This window comes from Eptatretus burgeri, chromosome 4, assembly GCF_056783735.1.
Source record: "Eptatretus burgeri isolate ZD-2024b chromosome 4, Ebu_testis_v1, whole genome shotgun sequence".
Lineage (NCBI taxonomy): Eukaryota > Metazoa > Chordata > Myxini > Myxiniformes > Myxinidae > Eptatretus > Eptatretus burgeri.
Window position 1 is genome coordinate 128,942,412 of NC_140964.1, and position 21,718 is coordinate 128,964,129.

Sequence of the window (21,718 nt, forward strand, 5' to 3'; positions counted from 1 at the left end):
ACTCCTGTCACAAAACGTCCTTCCATAGCGAACCAGGAGGTTGTTTGAAGATTTTGTGTTTTTGAGGTGGGACGTCTAAAAATAGAATAATAATTAATAAACAGGCGAATGGAGAGTGGTGATTGGCTGAACAGTGTCACGTTGGTATATGTAGATTTGACGGGGGGTCTCGAGAGCTGATTTCGTTTTCCTTCGTTGTGGGTTTGGTTGTGTTCTCGGTTGTGTTCTCGTGATTGAGTGAAAGTTTCAGGGTTTTTGATTTAATTCGTCTCACACTGTTGGAGGATGTTCTACGAGTGCATCAAGTGAAGTCAGTTTTCCGATCGAACGTTCAGAGATGCTCTGGAACATGGGGACTCGATTGTGAACAGGTGACCAGGTGAGTCATGTGCCGGATCGAGTGGTGGTGGTGGTCGAGCCTCACGTTGTCGTTGTGTGTTGAACCGGATGTTAAAGTTTGAATTTGTTTCTAACTTTATTACCCGAGCTCGGTTTAAATCCCAGACCCCCCCCCCCCCCAAGTAAACTTCCCGACACATTTCTTTCGCAGATTCCCTTGACATTCCTGGAGCCGCCGTGCCGTTTTGAGATAGCGATGTTGTGGTTAAGAGGAAACCCAAGGAATGGGAGCTGGTTACCAAGCTGTGAATTTGCTGAATCTGATGACAAGTTGCCGTGTCCCAATGGTTCCGTACCCTGGGTGGAGAACACCTTCGGTGAGTGTGCTGAGACTTCCTTGGACTATGCGAGCGTTTTCATGGGCCTCTTCTCTCTCGTCTGCTTCTTCCTGTCATCCTTACCGTAAGTTGTTGGGGGGGGGTGTATTATGGTGGTTGGGGGATCTATTATGTTAGTTGGGGGGGTGTATTATGGTGGTTGGGGGATCTATTATGTTAGTTGGGGGGGTGTATTATGGTGGTTGGGGGGATCTATTATGTTAGTTGGGGGGTGTATTATGGTGGTTGGGGGGATCTATTATGTTAGTTGGGGGGGGAGTGTATTATGGTGATTGGGGGGATCTATTATGTTAGTTGGGGGGGTCTTATTATGGTGGTGGTGGGTGGGGTCTTATTATGGTGGTGGTGGGTGGGGTCTTATTATGGTGGTGGGGGGTCTATTATTATGGTGGTGGGGGAGTCTATTATTATGGTGGTGGGGAGTAGTCTTATTATGGTGGGGTGGGGGGTTCTATCAATATGGAATAGGCAAAGCCGAGAAGCGAACGTAGAGTTCTTCTTGCATTCGCTTCTGACTTTACATAAAACTTGCTCACAACTGTATACTTGCCAACTATACCATGGTACATGTAAACGCCGCACAGCTGATGATTTTGACACAATTTCCAGTTGCTTCGGCCTGGATTCGGGATCAGCGATCAAATAATGTAAATCACGATTAAAAAATATTTTTTGATGATGCGGGAGATATCTTTATTAAAATTAACTTTGGGGAAAAAAATAATTGAATAAATAAACGATCACTTCTGGTCAAGAATAAAATAAATTAAAAGTTCTGGAAAGAGTTTCAAAATCACTCCCGGTAATGTTAAATACAAAATACACACTTCCTGTCATGAAAAAAAAATCACTTTCGGAAGAATAAAATTAACTTTGGGAAAAAAATAATTGAATAAATAAATAAACACTTCCGGTCATGATCTGCCGGCATGCATCATTCTCCATGCAAAAAAAAAAACCAGAAGCAAAAGGGTCATAGCCAATGACACGGATTCACAATTGCCAGGGTATTGTGTTGTTTTTGTTGTTTCCTATTCTCTCATGTGCACGCGTTAAGTAATATTCACAAGATAGAAATAAAACCCAATCGCGTTTATACACCGCACAGCGTTTAACAACAACCGGAAGCAAAAGGTCACGGCTAACGACACGGATTCCAAATAGCCAGGGGTATTGTGTGGTTGTTGTTTCCTATTCTCTCACGTGCACGCGTTAAGTATGACGCTCACTGCGTTCGCTATTATTATTATTATTATTATTATTATGGTAGTGGTGGGGGGGGGGGTCTATTATTGTTGTGGTGGAGGGGGGGCTATGGTGGTGGTGGAGGTGAAGGGTGTTCATTTGAATCTCCACACAAAGGGGATATTGCCATGTTGTTCAATACTTTGCTGCAATGCTTTCACATTGTCAAACACTTGCTTCACTGTCTCACAGGAGCACCTTGTTGTTTGTTTTTATGTTTTTCTTTGCTTTACACATACGTCTTTTGGTCTGTGTGAATATGAGAAGCTTCGATGTTGAAAGTTTGCTTTTAATCGTGCTGTGCAAGTTGCTCGACTCTTCCTTCCTCGTTTAAAATGTGCTGCTGCTTTGTTTCGATGTCATGGCTCATGATGATCCACTTGGGAAAATAAATAAATAAATGTGAAAGTGATGATCTTGTGTTGTAATCATGAACTACTTGGCCCTGGTCACGTGCACGCTTTGAGGAATCCAATGCAAGGTACGTACATGTGGATGCCATGTGATCGAATAAACCTTTATTGTTCCATAGTTGCAGTGCTGAGTTTTAATTATTTATTTTTCTTCCTTGTGGAATGTGTGTGTGACAGGCAGCTTTGGGAATCTTACAGAACAGGTTCTGCTGACAAGGCGCTCTCCTTCACTTTTCTCCTCCTTTGGCTTTCTGGAGACACCGCAAACCTCATTGGCTGCTTGCTCACCGATCAACTCGCCCTTCAGGTACCGATTTTGATGTAACATTCCGGCATATTCTTTACACGGCGTTGGTGCTGCCGAAGCTGTTTCTCGGCAAGGGTTGACTGGGTGGTTCACCATTGTCTGTGCTTTATCTTTAATAAATAAACAATGACCCTTCCTGGGGTGTGAAAGCAACAGACTTTATGTTGTATCCTTTTCACAGCAGATTCCAATAATCTTGAGCTTAAGATTCCACAAAATTTAGGAGATGCAAATGTGATACTGAGGCACCAGCCCATAGAGGACAGCGGTACTCCATTGAACTATGAACGGAGGTTTTGTAGACTGAGTAGCTTTTTATTTTTTCAAGGAAATACTTGGATCGATGGTGATGCCCTGTCTGTGTGTGGCTATGGAGGCCAGCTTTGCTTTGTGGTTGGCACAAGAGTCATCCTGACTAATAGTCAAGCCCAGAAATTCAAGAGATTGAATGTCTTCCAGTGGTTGACCCTGGAAATCGGTGTGTTCGTTTGATGATCCTTCTGGAGTGGCAGGGTGAGATTTTTTTTCCAGGATTGAAGGACTCGTTCCATTTATCATATGAGCATCCAATCAATTCCACATCAGCAGATGATTAGGTGGATGCAATATTTCTGTGGAGTCTTCTGCAAAAGGAAGAGCAAATTTTCTAGACCATTGGAGGTCATTTGTACAAATGAAGAACAAGAGGCCCAACACACTGACCTGGAGGAACTCCAGCCTCACCTGGGAGAGGGATCCATTGATAGCAACACAATGACTGCATGAGTGAGGAATGAAGGCTTCCTTCTGTGCCACAAGCAAAGAGGATGAAATCAAAGCAAGTTGCAGACTGTCGAATGCCCGAGATGTGTCCAAGGAGACCGACCTAATCTCTTGAGATTTAGGACCTCATACCATGGCTGAGTGCCTGAGACAGAATCCAAACTGATGGTCAGAGGTTAGGCTGTTTGAAAACAAAAACTACTTTACTTTAAATTGGCACAAATTATGAATTCCATGACTCTGCTTTAATTTGAAGTAAGCTCACTTGTCTGTAGTTGGTATGTTCTTGGTGATTGGAATGGTTTTCTGACTTCCTGGCCAAAGGAGTAGGACAGACAAAGGGAAAGCCAAACTGCAGAGCATGATTTGAGAACATGAGCACTGAGGCCATCAGGGCCTGTTGACAAAGTGGGTTCAAGGCCTGACAGAACTTTCTCTAGTTTCTAAGGTGAGGAGGATACAAAGTCAAGGGGACAGAGTGGGATGGGTTGCATACATGAGATTTAGAGGTAAACGGTTTCAATCCATTTTGCCTTGAATCGGGCAGCGTCTGCAGTTGTGCCACTTGAGGGGATGGGGCAGGAGCAAACACCAGAGATGAACTTTCCAAGGAGCCACAATGATTTTGAGGAAGGAGACTGGTTGGAGAGTTCAGCCATAACATTTTCAATGTTTTTTTTTTATTTTATTTTATTTTTTTTTCTTTTTCTGGAATGCCTAATGATGGACACTTGTTGCAAGCCTTAGAAATGTCAAGAAATTGTTTCCCTCCACCAGGTTAGCTTTCCATTTTGAGAAAGCAAGTTCAATTAACAGGATTCAGTGTTCCAGAGTCTTGAGGATTTATAGGATGGCCATATGTGGAATGTTATGAACTGGTGCATGAGAAAGTATTTTTAGGGGGGAAAGTTGGCCTGTGCGAGCAGCCATATTCTTCGTTGAGGTTGCTTTTACAATAGCCAGAGATTATGGTCCTTGATAAAGTGTTCATAAGAGGAACAGGAGAGTTTGGATTGAAAGTTCACCACTACCTGATCCAGGAGTCAAGATGTTGGATATTGTGGGGGTTTTTTTAAAATGGAAAATTGTTTTGTACATCAAAAGTGCATTTCTAATGTCACCTCTTAAGGCACAAGTCTGAATTTCAACTATAATAATGTTTTTGTTATGAAATTGTAGCATTTTTGTCTTCCAATATTTAATTAAGCTTGACCAATAAAGCTGCAATCATTTCATTATGACCCCACGCACGTGAGTTGAAAAGCAGGGTTCAGCAATTGGTTCATGACTGTACGTCTGTACGTCTGTCTCCACAAACATCAGTTTATGATCGAGGAACAACTTCATTTAGATTGAATGTTTGTTTTATTTTGAGCACTAATCAGAAAACAAACCTTCCATTTATCAATATTAAAGGGCACGAAGAACGAATGCAAGGTGGTGTAATACACTGTCAACGGTGGTAAATTCTTGAATGAATTTATTTTTTACAACTTTGTTGCTCATATCTCCTCACCTGGCCAGTTTTGGTGAACCGATATCAGGGGCAGGGTGGGGGGAGGTGTCAATGAGGCTTTCCATACTTCTCACCTGGTGTTGGCTTAACAGTTTACATAGCTGGCTTAAGATCTTAGGGTCTTGAGTTTGAGTTGCTGTTGTTCCGATGAAATAACACCGGGTGGGTTTATTTAGCCTGTCATCCTTCTGAGGTCAGCAAAATGACTACCAGCTTGCTGGTTACTGGAAGCATTGCATCAGCAGCATGGCCGAGCTTCCAGAAGATGATGCAACTAGCAGCCACAGGCTGCATATGAAGAAACACCAGCCTGCTGTTTTTAAGATGAATACATCTTGTAAAGCGTTTGACTTATTTTGAATCTATGTGGTTAGTTTAAAATGTTCACTTTCTCCTCGATGCTCTGTTTGTCATGCTGGCTTTCAATGCTCTGGTTCGTTGCACAAGTCTTAAACATTGTGAACATGATGGTTCCTGATGATTAACAAACGTATGTATGTTACACGTGCACAGGGTGGCCCAAAAGTCAAGAGCCTGATCGAATTTGAGTGGTTAGATTACAATAATTAATCTTTACCTTGTATATTTAATTACCCCCTTTCTCATTAAGTGGAAACAAAATTAACATGAGATGAGAGAGTGTGTCGCTTGCTAAGAAGTGTCGAAACATCATGCGTACATAGAATTGGTGCCTGCAAGTTAATGGCCAACAATTTGAAGATTTACTGTCATTTACTCCATCAGTTATAATGGTTAGACTTTATAGCATGCACTTTTGAGTCTGGGAAGTAGGTGGATCGAACTTCGACCGAGTCATACTAAAGACTAGAAAAATGGTACGCTCTGCTTCCTTGCTTGACGTTCAGCATTTAAAAAGATATGGCATGGACAAACGATGCTGGCATTGCAAAGGTAAACTACCCAGTATAACATGTGCCAAGAAACTACTTTGGCAGCAACAATGCTCCAAAGAGTTGTAATCTCGCATGTTAATCAATAAATTAATATATTGTTTTACTTTATACTATACCAGTACTCACCCTGTGGGTGAAGGTTGTGCATTACAGTACTTGCTGACAAAGGTGTAGTCTGTACACGAAGTTGCTCGTGGGACGTCTAACGAAAGACAATTCTAATTTGACTCGTACAATCACAATAGTTTCTCGTCATGTCTATCTACGGTTCTTGGTCTCGGAGGAGTTACCAGATGTTTTGATGTGACTGATCTGCCTCAGACAAATGACCAAAATAACACCTAATGAGTAATTTTAATATTAAAATGTTCAAAATAATATTTTGTGGAAAACCGAAGTCGGGGGGCCCCCTGGAATATACCCTGAACATTTGGAGGCGATTGGTTCAAGGGTCTCGGAGTAGTTACCAAACATGCATGCATACAGACACCGCTCTGCATTATTTAATTATTAGTTGGGGCCATAATTCAACAGCCGAGCAAGATTTGAACTCTCGCTCTCACGCTCTCAGGATCCTAGGATCCCAAGCCAACCACCCTAACTATCAAGCCAACACCAGCCATATTTGGTCTCCACAATTCTTTATTTCACTGTTGATATTATCGAACCTTTGTTTTTGATTCAGATCTTAATATCTATCTATATATTACTAAAACTCTCGTGTGTGTGTGTGTGTGTGTGTGTGTGAGAGATATCTATACAGGGTATATATATATATATAGCCTGGTGTTGGCGCAGTGGTTAGGGCAGCGGCTTGGGATCCAAAAGGCCCTGAGTTCAAGCCCCGTTGGGCCACTGAATTAATACACCAGGGGGTTGACTCAGCCTGTCATCCTTCCGAGGTCGGCGAAATGAGTACCAGTATACTGGGCCGGTGTATACCCCGGTTAAAATGGGTGTACCATATCCCTGTGTCGTAAGAGGCGACCAGGGTTGCGTCAGGAAGGGCATCCGGTGTAAAACATGTGCCAAATCACTATGCGGATCATACGGATGATCCGCTGTGGCGACCCCGAATGGGAGCAGCCGAAAGAAGAAGAAGATATATATATATATATATATATATATATATATATATATATATATATATATATATATATATATACACACACATGTGTGTGTTCCCGAAATACAGCCAAAACGGTACACGATAGCGCAAAAGTTTTAGGGCCACCTTACTCACCATTCGCCTGCGGTGTGCAGTATCAAGTTTCGTTCAAATCTGGCAACGAAAAAAATTTATTAAAAAATCAGTTCCCGATTTGTCAAGTTTTGGTATGACGATCCATAAAGCGCAAGAACAAACCAAAGAGAATGTGTTGATATACCTCGAGAAACGGGTTGGCCGAATGATGACTCCTGAGGTAAATGCTCATTTTCTTCAAGTTAAAGCTTGACCACTAAATAATATTAAAATTTTGCCTTTTTTTTTTTTTTCGTCAACGGGTCGTCTCGTATCCTTTAAAATCAGAAAATAAAAAGAAATGGCATTGACAAAATTATTGACTCCCTCGATTTAATATTTGGTTGCATGGCCTTTGGACAAAATATCTGCAGTCAAGTGCTTCCTACACCACTCGACTGGTAGTTTGGCCCACTCTTCTTGTGCAAACTGCTCCAATTCTCCCAGATTTGAAGGGTACCTTCTCTCAACTGCTGTTTTCAGATCTCCCCACGGGTGTTCACTGGGATTTAGATCTGGACTCGTTGCTGGCCACTTCAGAACAATCCAGCGTTTTGTCTTGAACCGTTCCTGGGTGCTTTTTGAAGTGTGTTTGGGGTCATTGTCGTGCTGCAAGACCCATGAAATTTGAGACCCAGCTTTCTGACACTGGGTTGAACATTGTGCTCAATTCCTTGGTAATATCCTGATTTCATGATGCCATGCACACATTCAAGGCTCCCAGTACCAGAGGCAGCACAGCAACCCCAAAACATCACTGAACCTCCTACATGTTTGACTGTAGGGAAGGTGTTCTTTTCTTTGAAGGCTTCATTTTGTTTTCTGTAAACAGAGATGATGTGTTTTCCCAAAAAGCTCTAATTTGTTCTCATCTCTCCACAGGACATTCTCCCAGAAGGATTTTGGCTTGTTCAGGTGTGTTTTGACAAACTCCCGTCAGGCTTTCTTACGTTTGTCTGTCAGCAGTGAGGTCCTCCTACCATAGAACCCCCTTTCACCGAGTTGGCGACGGAAGGTGTGAGTTGAAACTGTCGTACCTTATGTCTGAAGGTCACCTTGAATCTGGCAGTTGATCGAGGTGCTTTCTTCACCATTCGAACAATCCTTTGCTGCAATCTCTGATGAAGTTTTCTCTTGCAGCCACGTCCAGGGAGGTTGACTGCAGTGCCATGGGCCTTAAACTTCCTGATAACATTTGGTACGATGGACACAGGAACATCAAAGTCTCTGGAGATGGACTTGTAGCCTTGAAGTTGTCCATGCTTGGCTACCATCTTGCGTCTGACCCCCTCAGACAATTCTCCGGTTTTCTTTCTTTTCTCCATGCTCATTGCGGTACACAGTGACACAAAACAACAGAATGACTCCTTTTCTCCATTCAAACTGGTTGAATGAGTGATTTTTTTTTATTTTTTTTTTTTTATTTTTTTTTTTTTAAACATTGCAGGCACCTGAAACTCACCATAGGTGAGTTCAATTCCAAAGTGAAGGAGATTCACCTGCTTGAAATCTAATTATTTCAAACGACTTCTAAAAAGGTGCCAATAATATTGTCCAGGCCACTTTAGGATTTCTGTGAGGAATAAGCCAAGATCGTTTTTTTTTTTTTTTTTTAATTATTATTTTTAATTTATTTTATTTCAACAATTTTCTGGAAGAAATGGGGCATTATTTGAAAAATTTGCACAGGTGCCAATATTTATTTTGGCCACGACTATTGGATTAACTGTTTGTGTGTTTTGTTACCATATTTTGATTTTTTTAATGTATTTTATTCACATATAAGTATTTATTTTTGTATACTTGGCCATATAAATATCCTGCTGGTTTTTTTTTATTGATTTTTTTTTTTTTTAATTTCCTCTTCCCCCTTCCTTGCTCTCACAATACAGAAATATACAGCTGTGTACTACGTATCCATGGATTCCGTGATGATCTCACAGTTCCTGTACTACAAGTTTAAAAACCGTAGGTCTGCAGGCAAGTTGTTACGGTGTACCAGGGATTAAGAGTTGGTGTTGCATTTGATGTGCGTTTGTAACAAATCATGAAAAAAGGCAATATTAACAAATATATTTCTAATTGGATATTCCTTCAAGCAGTTTTCTGCTCTTCTGATCCTAAATTTTAGAGTTGCTTCCTTTTTTTTGATTCTGATGTATTTGCACCCACAGGCACTCGGAGTATGAACTGCCTTGCTTTGGTATGTTTAGTCGGACCACTTGGCTGGTTGTTTGGGTCTGTGCAAAGTCGACCAGAAACCCCTCTGACTCGAGGGCCCAGCCGGTCCCTGCTATTTATTCAACCACTGGTCAATGTACGATGACAACGGACTTGTACTATTGGAGTGCACTCTGTTTGCTCTGGAGCACATGCCTTATTCATTTTTTTGGGGGGTGGGGGGATGATTCATTGAATAGAAGTTGTTTAGGGGGGTAGGCGGGCAGAGGGGTTGGAGAAGTATTTTTTTAGGGGGGGGGGAGGGTTGGTGGAAATGGTTCTAAATATGGGCGTGGTTAAAATATTTGGCGGTAAGCTTTTGTGTTTTGCAACAGTTGTACAATGAGGTTTTTGGCAAAAGATGCTTTGACGTAATTGTTCATCTTTCATCCATTTGTGGATAACATTGTGAAGATCAAGTCGAGATGTGCGTGAAGTTTGAGAAAAAAACTAACACTAACCCTAATCTGAGCTAGTGGAGGAGCAGACAATACAAGGTGGGGGGGGGCTTTATTTTTGATAATAAACATTGACGAAGTTAGGGTTATCTTGGAAATTGCTGCTGCTTCTCTCCTTTAATGTCCACAATTATTCCAACATTTTTGTGGGGTTGGCTGGGGGAAGCTTTTGGCCCACCTCTTTCGTGAACCGGCTGGCGGGGCCTAACACTCGACAAAGTTGGGGCAGGAATTTTGAATTTGTCCATGGTCCCAGCGATAGCTCACCTGCTTCATAACGCATACTGTGGGATATTCAACAACCACCAACTAATAGCGGTAGACTGGATGCAGTTTAACGTCGTTCCGAGTGTCGGCACACATTTAATCGCCTTGCCTGTGAAACACAAGAATGACAGTTTATAGCTGGGTCGGGTTTTAAACCCAGACTGGCCGGCTTGGAGGCGAGTGTTCATATCTCTAGGCCCAGCAGTTTCCTTGCTGTCTTGGTATAAATAAATAAATGCATGCAACTATTTGAGAAATCAGAATCCATTTAGGTTATTTATCAGAAATGCTCCTATGGAATTTTAAATAAGTTAAGATGATGTGTTCATGCACTTGATATCCAGTGAATATTTCAGGTAGGTTTTAAAGTGATATGCCTTGTGAAAGGATAGTTAAAATAAAGCTAGCAGATGACTGTCCTTTTTTCAGTTTCAATGCAATTGTCTTGATCGACTCGATCCGTTAAAGTTCCTAATAACGTTTAATTTTTGTCTTGCATGCAGGTGGAGGTGGTGACTGGTTATGTGTGCGGCAGCCTGTCCTGCTTGTTGTACCTTGGCTCTCGTTTGCCGCAACTCAACAAAAATGTATGATTTTTGAACTATTTATTTATTTCAATTAAATATATAAGATCTGTTATTGTGTTCTCTATTTCATTCTGTTCCTTGCACTCTTCCCTGCATGATCACATGGAACTGCATGAAGAAATCAGGCCATTTTAATGAAGTCTGCCCTTTTACTTCACAATGATTTGTATTTAGTCAAAATTGAAAACATGAATGTGTCTTTTTTATTTATTTAATTAATTATTTATTTATTAAAAAAAATTTTATATTACGTACAAAAGTGATCAAATGTAACCAACTTTATGTATTCCCAAACCATTGGTAGAGTGAGCAGATGAAAGAATGTACATGTGTGCAGTAGATATTTCAGAGTAGAACTACGTGTTGTAACCTCATGCCTGGCAAAGACCATACTTTTATTTTGCTGTAAATGATCTTGTCTGCAATCTGATCAGTTGACTAGAAGTTTGTTGTTTGCTTGCATTACTACTTTAGCATTCCATCTGTGATTTGCATCATTGGTATTGGTTGCTTTAAAAATAATAATAATAATAATAATGACAACATAAAAAGATTGACGTCGTATACAAACTATGAATGAATGAATGTACTGAAAATATGTAGAATGCTCATTGCCATTCACAAAAAAAGTGTGGTATTGCTATCTGGTGCCATCTTGGTTAGCACTCGATGCTGGGTGAAGGCGATTCCCATCATGTGTTTGCATGCAATTTTAGAATGAGAAAAACCATGTTTGTTTTTTTTAAATCCTTTTGTGTGATCGAATAACTTTACGATTGAAAAACTATTAACTCAAACACTTTCCTTTTTCACAACAAAGTTCGAGAACAAATATTGTTAATTTTGGAGTGTGAAGAACTCAGGCCATTTTAATGAAGTCTGCCTGTTTACTTCACAATGATTTGTATTTGGTCAAAATTGAAAACATGAATGTATCTTTTTATTTATTTATTTATTTAAAAAATTTATATTACGTACGAAAGTGATCAAATGTAACCAACTTTATGTATTACCAAACCATTGGTAGAGTGAGCAGATGAAAGAATGTACATGTGTGCAGTAGATATTTCAGAGTAGAACTAAGTGTGTGTGGTGTACAAAAAGAATGGTGAGACCGTGAATCAGTCGGTCTGTGTAGACGAAATGGCTATTGATCATGTCATGTTTGAACGTGAAGTCTCTGAGGACCCTATGGACCACCTTGTATCTCAAATAAATACAATATTACAAATTTGCAGAAAACAAATCTTTGTATTATGATTGGTGCAAATCTGTGGCCTCTTTCTGCCACAATGTGTGGAGATGCGGGCATAGCGAGCCAATCCGCGCTCGTCAACACGTATTAATTACCTGTAAAATGTCTTTCCACAATGCTCCTGCAACCGATTGGAGCAGTTTATTGCTGCACAAAATGGCACTTTAACATATATTTGGCTTTTGTTCAATCTGGGACGCGTTCAAAACTGGATTACAATGCGTGTCAGCCCAGTAGTGCTAACCAAGATGGCGCGAGTCACGTGACGTCGAGCTAGCGGTGGCTATTTTTGACGGATTATGAGCATTCTACAGTATGTATTTTCAGTACATTGGTTGTATACAACAAATGTAGATATCTACTCCTCCAAGAGGATTTTACTGGGAAAGCTGAAGCTTTCAGGGATTAATGGGGGCATCTTGAAGTGTGTGTGCAAGTTTAATTTGATTGAGTTTTGAAGAAGAAAAAAAAATTCACCTGTTTTAGCATTTTCTTGCTTTGGGGGGGGGGGGGTTGGTGCAATTGGAATTTGAGCTATATAACCATGATGCAATATGTATACGAATATAAGTAATACACATGTTTTCGCTCCATGTACGTAACCCGGGTTCATTTTTTTTTTTTTGGAGTGATTGAGGCAGTGGTATGTTGCCTATACACCACCTGAATAAAGGGATGTCAGAAGAATGTGTTGTATACTTGGAAAACGATCCCCTATAAGGTGGGTCTTATGCTATGATATTAATAATCATAAAGATATGACCTGCCCCTCCCTGTTTTAAATTTTCCATTTCTCTGTTCCAGTTTCAGAGAAAATCCACAGATGGCGTGTCCCCGATTATGTTCATGCTGGTCGTGATGGGAAATCTCGCCTATGGCCTTGACATCTTGTTGAAACGGCCACAAACTGAGAGCGAAGGATGTTACATTCTCCGGCACCTCCCTTGGATCATTGGGAGCCTTGGAACCCTTTCACTGGACATCTGTGTATCCTTCCACCTGTGGGATCCATGAATACCAATCTTTCAGGAACGGCTCTTGTGCTGATACTTACCCAGCCATTTTATTACCCCACACATACGAAGCTAAGCTAGGTTAAGCAATTGCTTCATGTCTGTCCATCTTATCGGTTTATGATTGAGGAACAGCTTATTTAAAGAGAATGCTATATTTTGAACATTAATTGGAAGACTAGTCTTGTTTAAGCAAACTTTGGCTTTTAATCGCACATTTGCAGAGAGGAGTGAATTTTTGGTTCACGGGCACCAGCAGTGACCACTATTTTCGTTGTCTGTCTGTTTGTGACTCTCTCCAGAGCATAGCTCTGACGTTTGCTGTGCGTAATGTCCATAAGTACAACATATAAAAAATCCGATTTGATTTGGTCAATTTTGACGGAAGAGATAGGTTTTTACGGTAGGGCTTCCTCAAAAGCTTCCACTAACTCAATTGTATCTATCGTGGCATTATTCAATAATGCCCGCGAACCATCGTCGCCTCCCGGCTCCTTTTTTTTTCTTTTCTTTTATTATTGTTTTTAAACTCTATTTGCCTCCCTGGCAGTCAAACAAATTTGAAAATTATTCCAAACAGGAAACCTACTGTTTTTAAAGATGTCGTAAAGGACACAAACAGGCATGAATAATGAACGTAATGTGTTGGATATGTTGATGTCATTGGCACTGGATAAAATGGTGGTAAATCCCAGAATGAATTTATTAATTCGACTTTTACGATCTATCTTTTATTACCTCTGCCATCGAAGGTGAAGGAGATTGTTTTCACCCCTTTGTCTGTCTGTGTACAGGATATCTCAAAAAGTTGTAGGGGAATTCAGATGAAACTCGGACAGGTTGGGTGTGTCACAAGAACGAATCGATTCGATTTTTGGTGAAGATCCGAATTCGGATCTGGATACGAGAATTATTTAATTTTTAAAGTGATTCTTCTCCATTGAGAGTTTGGGCCAAAAACGATGTAGTACTGTATGGCATATTTCAAAAATGTATTGGGCCCGATGTGTTCTCGTGGATCAGACATTATGTGGTGGCGGTATGTGCTCTACCGGGTGCCCTTCCAGTTTAAATTTGATTACACACTTTAATGCTGTAGTACATAAATCCCCTTCATAATGCTGTCGGACCCTGACATTCGTAGTGGATACGTTCCTGCAAAATGTTGTGAATGTTGCGACGCTTTTTTTTTTTTTTTTTTTTTTTTTTTCCTCCCCTCCCCCTGACATGGCCTAGGCTCATGGAAGAGTGATAAAACAGAACAAATCACGACAACATAAGGAAAAAGTAGACCGACACAGACTAACAAGGGATGCAGGTAACAATGAGGGGTAAGGGAGAACACTTAAGGTGGACAGTATGGATACAAAAGCAAATTTGTTTGACCAGTTTGTGATTTTTGTCAAGGTCTGAGGCGTAAGATGCTGCTGCCTGTCTGTAAGAAGGATGAGAGATGTCATGGCTGAGAGTAGTCATCAGCAAAGAGATAAAGAGGATTTTCCAGAGTCAGTGAGATCATTGAAGATTTGGACTAATATGGGACCTGAGAACACTGCCTTGGGGTACTGCAGCCTTGATAGGGAAAGGAGATGAAAGGGTTCTGTTGAGAGCCACACATTGTTTCCGACAGTGGAGGAAGTCGGTCATCCAAGAGTGGAGTTGGTCTTGGATTCCATAGGACAGAGAGTTTGGAGAGCAAGGCAGGATGCCAAACTATCAAAAGCATGAGATGTGTCCAGAGACTTTGTTTTATAAATAAATAGATTTTTTTTCCCCCTTCAAATTAAAGCACAGAACTGTGTGTATTTGAACACTGTGTGGGTAATCGTGTTCTATGAACTCTCGTTATTCAGGTTTTTGTCTGGTTGAATTTGTAAAGGCTGATGCAACTCAGGCGTGACAGTGATGAAGAAACGGAAATAAGTGAAACGATAACAAATAAAACAAGGACGATTTAATTTTCTTACTGTAGAATGGCCTTTATCGCTTACCATGTTACTTGAAGAACACGATTATTCCATCTATAAGGAGAGTTCATAGTTGTAAGAATGGGGTAATTGTTGACACTTGAGATCTGCGGCTTGCTGCTCATTATAAACGTGTGTGAACTCCAAGTCAGGAGTGCCAGCGGATGAGACCGACCGACACATTACGAATATAACTGGGGATTTTTCATGACTGCATCTTTACCTCTGCCAATGAAGGTGGACAGAGGTGTTGTTTTATTGTTCAGGTTGTTTGTTTTTGTCTGTGTGAGCCAGATTTGGACAAAACTCGGTGGGCCGGTTAGCTGTTTGACTGATGAATTGATTCGATTTTAAGATCTGGTAAAATGATTCTTCACCATTTGAGAGAAGCCTGGTGTTGGCTTAACAGTTACGGAGGCTGGCTTAAAATCTTAGGGTCTTGAGTTTGATCTGCTGTCGTGCCGTTGAAATAACAGCAGATAGGTTCACTCAGTCTGTCATCCTTCAAGTACAAGCTTATATAACTGATAACAGAGGCACAGCTATGCCACCAACAGCTATAGTCTGCATATGAAACGACAACCTTAGAGAGTGGTCGAAAACGATATACCATAATTGCACAATATCAGTTTATGGATGGATTCGGACAAAACCTGGTGTGGATAAGTTGGGTAAGTGACAGGAACAACAAAAAAAAAATGACCGTTTTTACAGCCATTTTTCCCTGCTGTGCAGGGGTTTGGCTTTTTCTTGAGGCAATGTTTTATGGCCGGATGCCCTTCCTGACGCCAACCCTGGTCGCCTCTTACGACACACAGGGATATGGTACACCTATTCTAACCGGGGCATACACCGGGACCAGTACACTGGCACTCATTTCGCCGACCTCGGAAGGATGACAGGCTGAGTCAACCCCCTGGTGTTAATTCAGCAGCCAACGAGGCTTGAACTCAGGACCCTGGGATCCCAAGCCACCATCCTAACCACTAAGCCAACACCAGGCTTACAAGTGACAGGAACAAGCTGATTATATTTTGCTGAAGGTACGGGTGATCTGGCCTATTGGTGGGACACAAAACGTAAACTGTTCAGCCTGGTGGAGGTATGTGCTCTTACCGAGTGCCATTGTGTATTTGTTTTCAATCTCCATTGTCCAAGGTCTTTCTAAAATGGGTTTTCTGTAATCTTGGCATTCGTGATCGACCACAGCAGGTAGCACCCTGTCATGAACTTTAACTGCTCAACAGATCTGGCCACTGTTGTTCCTCATCTGTTAACCAATGACAAAATGTGTCTTCAGCACCGTTATTTTGCCTTCTGAAGCAAAATTTGAATCATTACAACCCTCACCCTAACACCACTCCACAGATTTGTACCCAACCTTCAGCTAGCAAGATCACACTCGCAGTATCCATTTTGTGGTACTTCAAGGGAAACGTCTCGATTACGCCTCAAACTAATCATGAGGGCATGTTACTCTATCCTTGTACAAACTGTGCTTGTTAACTGAAAGTGTGCTCTTTCTTTGACGAACCCTAAAATCCACAGATCAGCACCCAGTTCATCCTGTACAGGAAGCCACTGGTGACGTCTGATGAGGTGGAACCTCTGATCCAGTAACAAATCTTTGCTCTTTGTACCCCTGCCCAAGCATGGTTTTCACCTTATAAATTGCTTTAAGCCTTTAATTTAATTTCTTCAATAAGTAATTGTCTGGAAGCTGCTTGAGCAATGCAACCTTTCAAAGGTTTTGAAGTGCCACTTTATTGCTTGAGAAAACTGATTTTGGTTTTTTTTTTTTTTTTTTTTTTTAACAGTTAGGTGTGGGGTGGGGGGTTGGAGGAATGCCTTGCTGAGGCAATCAATTTGCACTTTGGGGGTTTGTTTGGTTGAAGCTTTGATTCAACCTTTTCATAGTCTAATGCTGAACAATTTCCTTTTAGTTGAAAAATGAGAACGAATTGTATTTACCCACTTCACGTGTGTTAGCTAAAGGTTAAACCTTATGTGTGGCATACAGCACTTGACAAACACATTATTATGTTTTTATTTTATTTTTTTTTTGTTGTTTTTTAAAGTTTTCTGGGATCCTTGCATTTTAAATTGTAAAAAGAAAATAATTCAGGGAGAATAGCTATATTTTTCATCTTGTTCATTATACCTTGGATTAAAAAAAATGCAAGTGTTTATCAACTCCCAAGTAAGATTTGTAGTGTGCTGTCCATAACTTGGTAAACACATTGAACATGCATTGGTGATGTGACATTTGAATGGGTTGGCAAAGCTAGAACTTCACCAAAGTAAGTAAAATGTGGTTTAAAAAAATATATATTTCTCACCTTTGCGAGCACCAAAACGGGTGCATCCAAGTGTTGTAACTATGTATAGTGGGGCTGAGGAAGCTGCAGTCACTGGAGAACTCGACTCAGGTTCACACTTTTTGGGCTTTTTTTTGGATGAAGACTTTTGTAATTTTACCCACATGTAAACTTGGAATATCAACAATCTCTTGCTAGTGAGACTGCTTCCTTCTCTCCCACCACCCCACAGCCCAAATTATTGTTGCGTCTTCTCAATCATATCTTACCCATTCAATGCTCATTACCAATTGCTCTCCTATATGCAAGGGTTCATCTTACTGGTTCTCGTGCACGGTTGAAATAACCTAAATCCATACTTCAAAGATGCTCAGAAAGCTCAAAAGTGTACCAGCACAACAGAGCCTTTTGATGGAAGGTTTTTCTCAGCTCGTGTAGGTAAGATTGTTCTGTGATTGATTCCTGCAATTTCAAAATTAAGTTTATAAATAACATGATTCACAAGCTATATTGTAGGTTTATCACTTTAAAGATTTAAGGAGAATTCAGGAGCATCTGAAATAGAGTGGTTGGTGTCTTGTCTGGAGCGAACTTCTGAAACCACTTCCAGAGGAGTAACATGCATACTAAGCTGAGAGGTGCTTGGAAAAGCAGACAGCATGCTTGAAGCTGATTTCCCCCTCTCCTCCCCTCCCCTTTTCCCATGAGTACAAATCCATTTCTGCTGGTACTCATTGGAGAATCAAATTATGAAAACATTAAAATTGTCAACCCCTGCTTGCATGCATCGAGTTGTTCTTTCTCGGTTTGGTTCTCAATAGAATTTGACAAATCTTGCTCTACTGCTTTGCAAATGGGGTGTTTCATCGTTGATAATGAACTTAAAAATAAAAAGGTAAAACCACTGGCTTAGTCTGTTACTTGCATGTGGATGTTGAATATCTTCAAGTTCATGGAAACCTCCCCCATGATGCTGAGTCAATAGGCCGATCACTTTGCCATTGCAGTCAGATCGGTGGTCTGTTTTCTTCTGCCTCCTTTCTGATCTTGCATCCTCTGCTTTTTCCTTGCTCTGTCTCCTTTCCCACCCCCCCCCCCCAGCTTGCTGCAGGGTGGACATGGTCCACAATTTCTTCCCCCTCCACATTCTCTTCAATCTCATTCTCCTGTTCACCCCCATCTTGGATAAACTCCCCCACCCCATGGAAACCCATTATCGTCTTTCCCTCATGCCCCACAAGCCCGGTTCTTTCCAAATCTCCAGTTTCCTTTTCTATCCGTCTTGTCCATCCCGTGCATCCTCTCCGACTCAGTATTCTTCCCAACATCCCTTATGTGCAGTTGCTGTCCTTATCCCCTCTTTATGTTCATTTTGTCCCGCTGTGTCCTGATCTATTCTAGCTCTTCTTTTTTTTTGTATATATATATATTTTTTCTCTTGATTTTGTATATTTTAAAAATAAATGAACTATAACGATATGCAAACCTATATATCGAAGTTGTGTGGCTCGAGCTATGTCAGCAATGTTCACTTGTCGATTGGTGGTGGCACTGACCAATTGGGTGTGACTTTTTTTTTCTTTTTTTCGGAGCATTGTTTATTCGTGTCTGCATCAGCAAACAAAGGTCCATTGAGGTGTGTCAAATTACATGCTTTTCTCACCTAATCATACCTCAATTAAATTACCTCCCACTTACATTAAACATGCATTATGGAAATAACTATTTCTAAGTTCTACAATCTGAACCCTTAGAAGCTATTTCCACAACATATTATGGTGTAGATGGAAAATGAGGGCTGGCATGTAAACTGAGAGGCACACAAACTCACCACCAACCTGTCCAGTGTGGGTTTGACTCCTGACACAGGTATAAACTGTCATCCTGATATTTTGCAAGCAGGGTGGATTCATCTTTGGTGGAGAGTAAGAGAGGTTTCCAACACCCTCAATAAATTGCTGACTGTTGGTAAGGCAACAGTAAATAACCCAACACAACCCTTTCCCAGGAACGGCTTCAGCAGCATCGACATTTTGAAAAGAAAGTTGTTTGATTTGGATAATGACGGTGTGATGCAAAATGAAAACAAAATCATAACAAGAAAAAGAGCAATCGTAGATTAGACCCTCACCTGTATTTGCTTTGTGTCCTGGTGTTACGTAATTAATAATTAGTACTGTCACTTTATAACTGCTCGTGGTGATGACCAGCTTCCAAGACGTTCCGCTTTGATTGGACACCTGACCATGACCCATGATTTTTTTTTTTTTATAATTGTTCAATTGAATTTAGAATGGGATTAAAATAAATTCAATTTTTAGCTCTTATATAAGCCTCGATATTGTACACAAAAAGAACCCCAGCAAGTAGTGGTATATTCAAAGCACACCGCCCCTGTGCCAAATAAATAAATAAATCCTTCGGCACCTGGCGATGCTGCCTTACAGCACATAGAATTGGGAGGAAGCAGTGTCCAATAATTAATTGATTAATTGCATCATTAAAATAATTATCTTCATCAATTGGCGAATAGTATAACTAAACAACCACTGTTTCATCCAAATGTAACTTGTTGAAAATTATTTAATCGAAAAATTAATTGATTAATCAAAAATACCCTTAATAGCCAAATCACTTGTTCACTCTTGTGTCCAAATATCAGCTTCCTCGCGCAAAAGGTGCCTGAGATGTTGCCCATGTGAGAGAGAGAAAATAAATAAGTAATTAATAAATCGCTTATAATTGATTAATCAAAAAATATGGTTTGTGCCAAAGCACAACTTCATTTTTGTCCTCAAATTTCAGCTTCCGAGCTCAAGGGATGGCTGAGATATCGCCCAGACAAACAAGTAGCAGTACATTCATTGAAAGTACACCTCCATGGATTTTCATTCCAACACTTTCCTTTTATTCATGATATAAATCGAAGCAGGCACCACACCCAGGCAGCCACCCTATGAGACTCTCCACCGACACTGTGCAGGACGTGCACGGCGTGCCGCTTCATTCGAATCTGCGCGACGATTTACAACACGTCTCACCTTACTCAACCTCTGCTCACGAGAAGCACCACCTTGACCACCATCTCCCGCACACAGGAAAAATCACACTGCGCCTCCACGCATCGATGCAATTTGCCACCAAACGAGCATGTTGCACGGCCCAGGTCACTTGGACCACGTGACGCGGGGACAGGCCAAGCACGTTAACAGCACCAACCGCAGCTCGCTGGGGGTGCCCCGAACGGGCATGCGGGACCGATACGACTCTCGCCAAGTCACCAGAACACGGCCCGGGAGTTTGGTGAAGGGCTCCGGGCCGCGTTGCGCCTGATGTGCGAATGAGGCCACTTCCGGCCCCAAGAGCCTGGCAGGGCAAGGCCAGGATCCAAAGGAAGGGCACGATTCGGATGACGGTGCGTCGCTTCGGATCGCCGCCCTACCCTTCGCCCTGGGCTTTTAAAAGGTGGATCGTGAGTTCTCTCTCTGTCTCTGTCTCTGTCTCTGCCTCTCCTGTCTGCCTCTCCTGTCTGCCTCGCACTGTCTCTGCCTGTTTTCCGCGCTCACTGCTCCGCCCTCTCTTCACTGCACCTCATTGTCTGCCTGTCGCTGCATCTGCGCTCTGGGTTTGTGTGCGACAAGACGTTCTTCTGGACCAGTGCGGAGCACACGTTTCCACGAGCCCCAGCAAAGTGATCAAGCAAGAGATCACGCGCCGACTCTTAAGGTGGGATCGTTCAAGCGGAGCGTACCCCAAGCACACTGGGTTGCGCAGTTGGCCGACCACGCCAGGTATTGAGAGGCCGTTGGTTCTCACCTGCTCTCCTTCTTTCTGGCTAACTAATCATCGGGTCTGTGTGTGTTTGTATGTGATAGCGCCTGTCGAAGCTTAAATTAAGATCGTAGAAGATATAACGGGATAAGTCTGCTCTGTCTGCTTTTGTAAATCGCTTGCCGTTTGTTGCATCCCACAAATTCCTTGCTATCCTCTGCTGTACATAATAATAAACCCCATTTACTGTGCCACATATCTTTCCTCATGAATTGTAAATAAATCCTTTATATAGAATTGTTCCCAGCTCGTTTTCGTCTTTTCCTTCATTGGTCCAGCATGGTCCGTATCCTAGCCTAGCCGGGACGTTATCCCCCAACGATGTTTCGTAACTGTACGTCCTTGGCAGTTATGCTCAGCTGTACCTGATCCAGTAAGGTGATCTGGTTTGAGCAAGGGGGCGTGTCCCTGGTAATTAGATAATGTGACCTTTTTAGGTAACCGGTATCCATTAGAATGAGGACCCTAAGTCACGTGGTTGAGTTATTGGCGTTCACGGTCGATTAGCGACCCGCCGTGTCACGGAGTTATCCTTGTGCGACGGCCTGCGGTTCCTGAGAGTCTGGGTGGGGGACCTCGAGCTCCCCCCCCCCTCGTGGTTAATTCGCCCAGACCCTGGGTCCGCAACAATATTAAAGAGAGTTGGGCTAAGGCTGCTACCCTGG

General features: G+C 41.6%; 1 protein-coding gene across 1 annotated transcript; it reads left to right on the forward strand.

Moving 5' to 3' along the window:
• Window positions 1-105: 105 nt before the first annotated feature.
• SLC66A1 (solute carrier family 66 member 1) lies at window positions 106-18,126 on the forward strand. The gene is made up of 8 exons (XM_085876242.1): window positions 106-379; window positions 551-801; window positions 2,573-2,702; window positions 9,030-9,117; window positions 9,312-9,454; window positions 10,586-10,669; window positions 12,729-12,911; window positions 16,453-18,126. Exons 2-8 carry the CDS (start codon window positions 596-598, stop codon window positions 16,522-16,524), a joined length of 906 nt encoding a protein of 301 aa, XP_085732368.1. The 5' UTR covers window positions 106-379; window positions 551-595; the 3' UTR covers window positions 16,525-18,126.
• The last annotated feature ends 3,592 nt before the right edge of the window (window positions 18,127-21,718 follow it).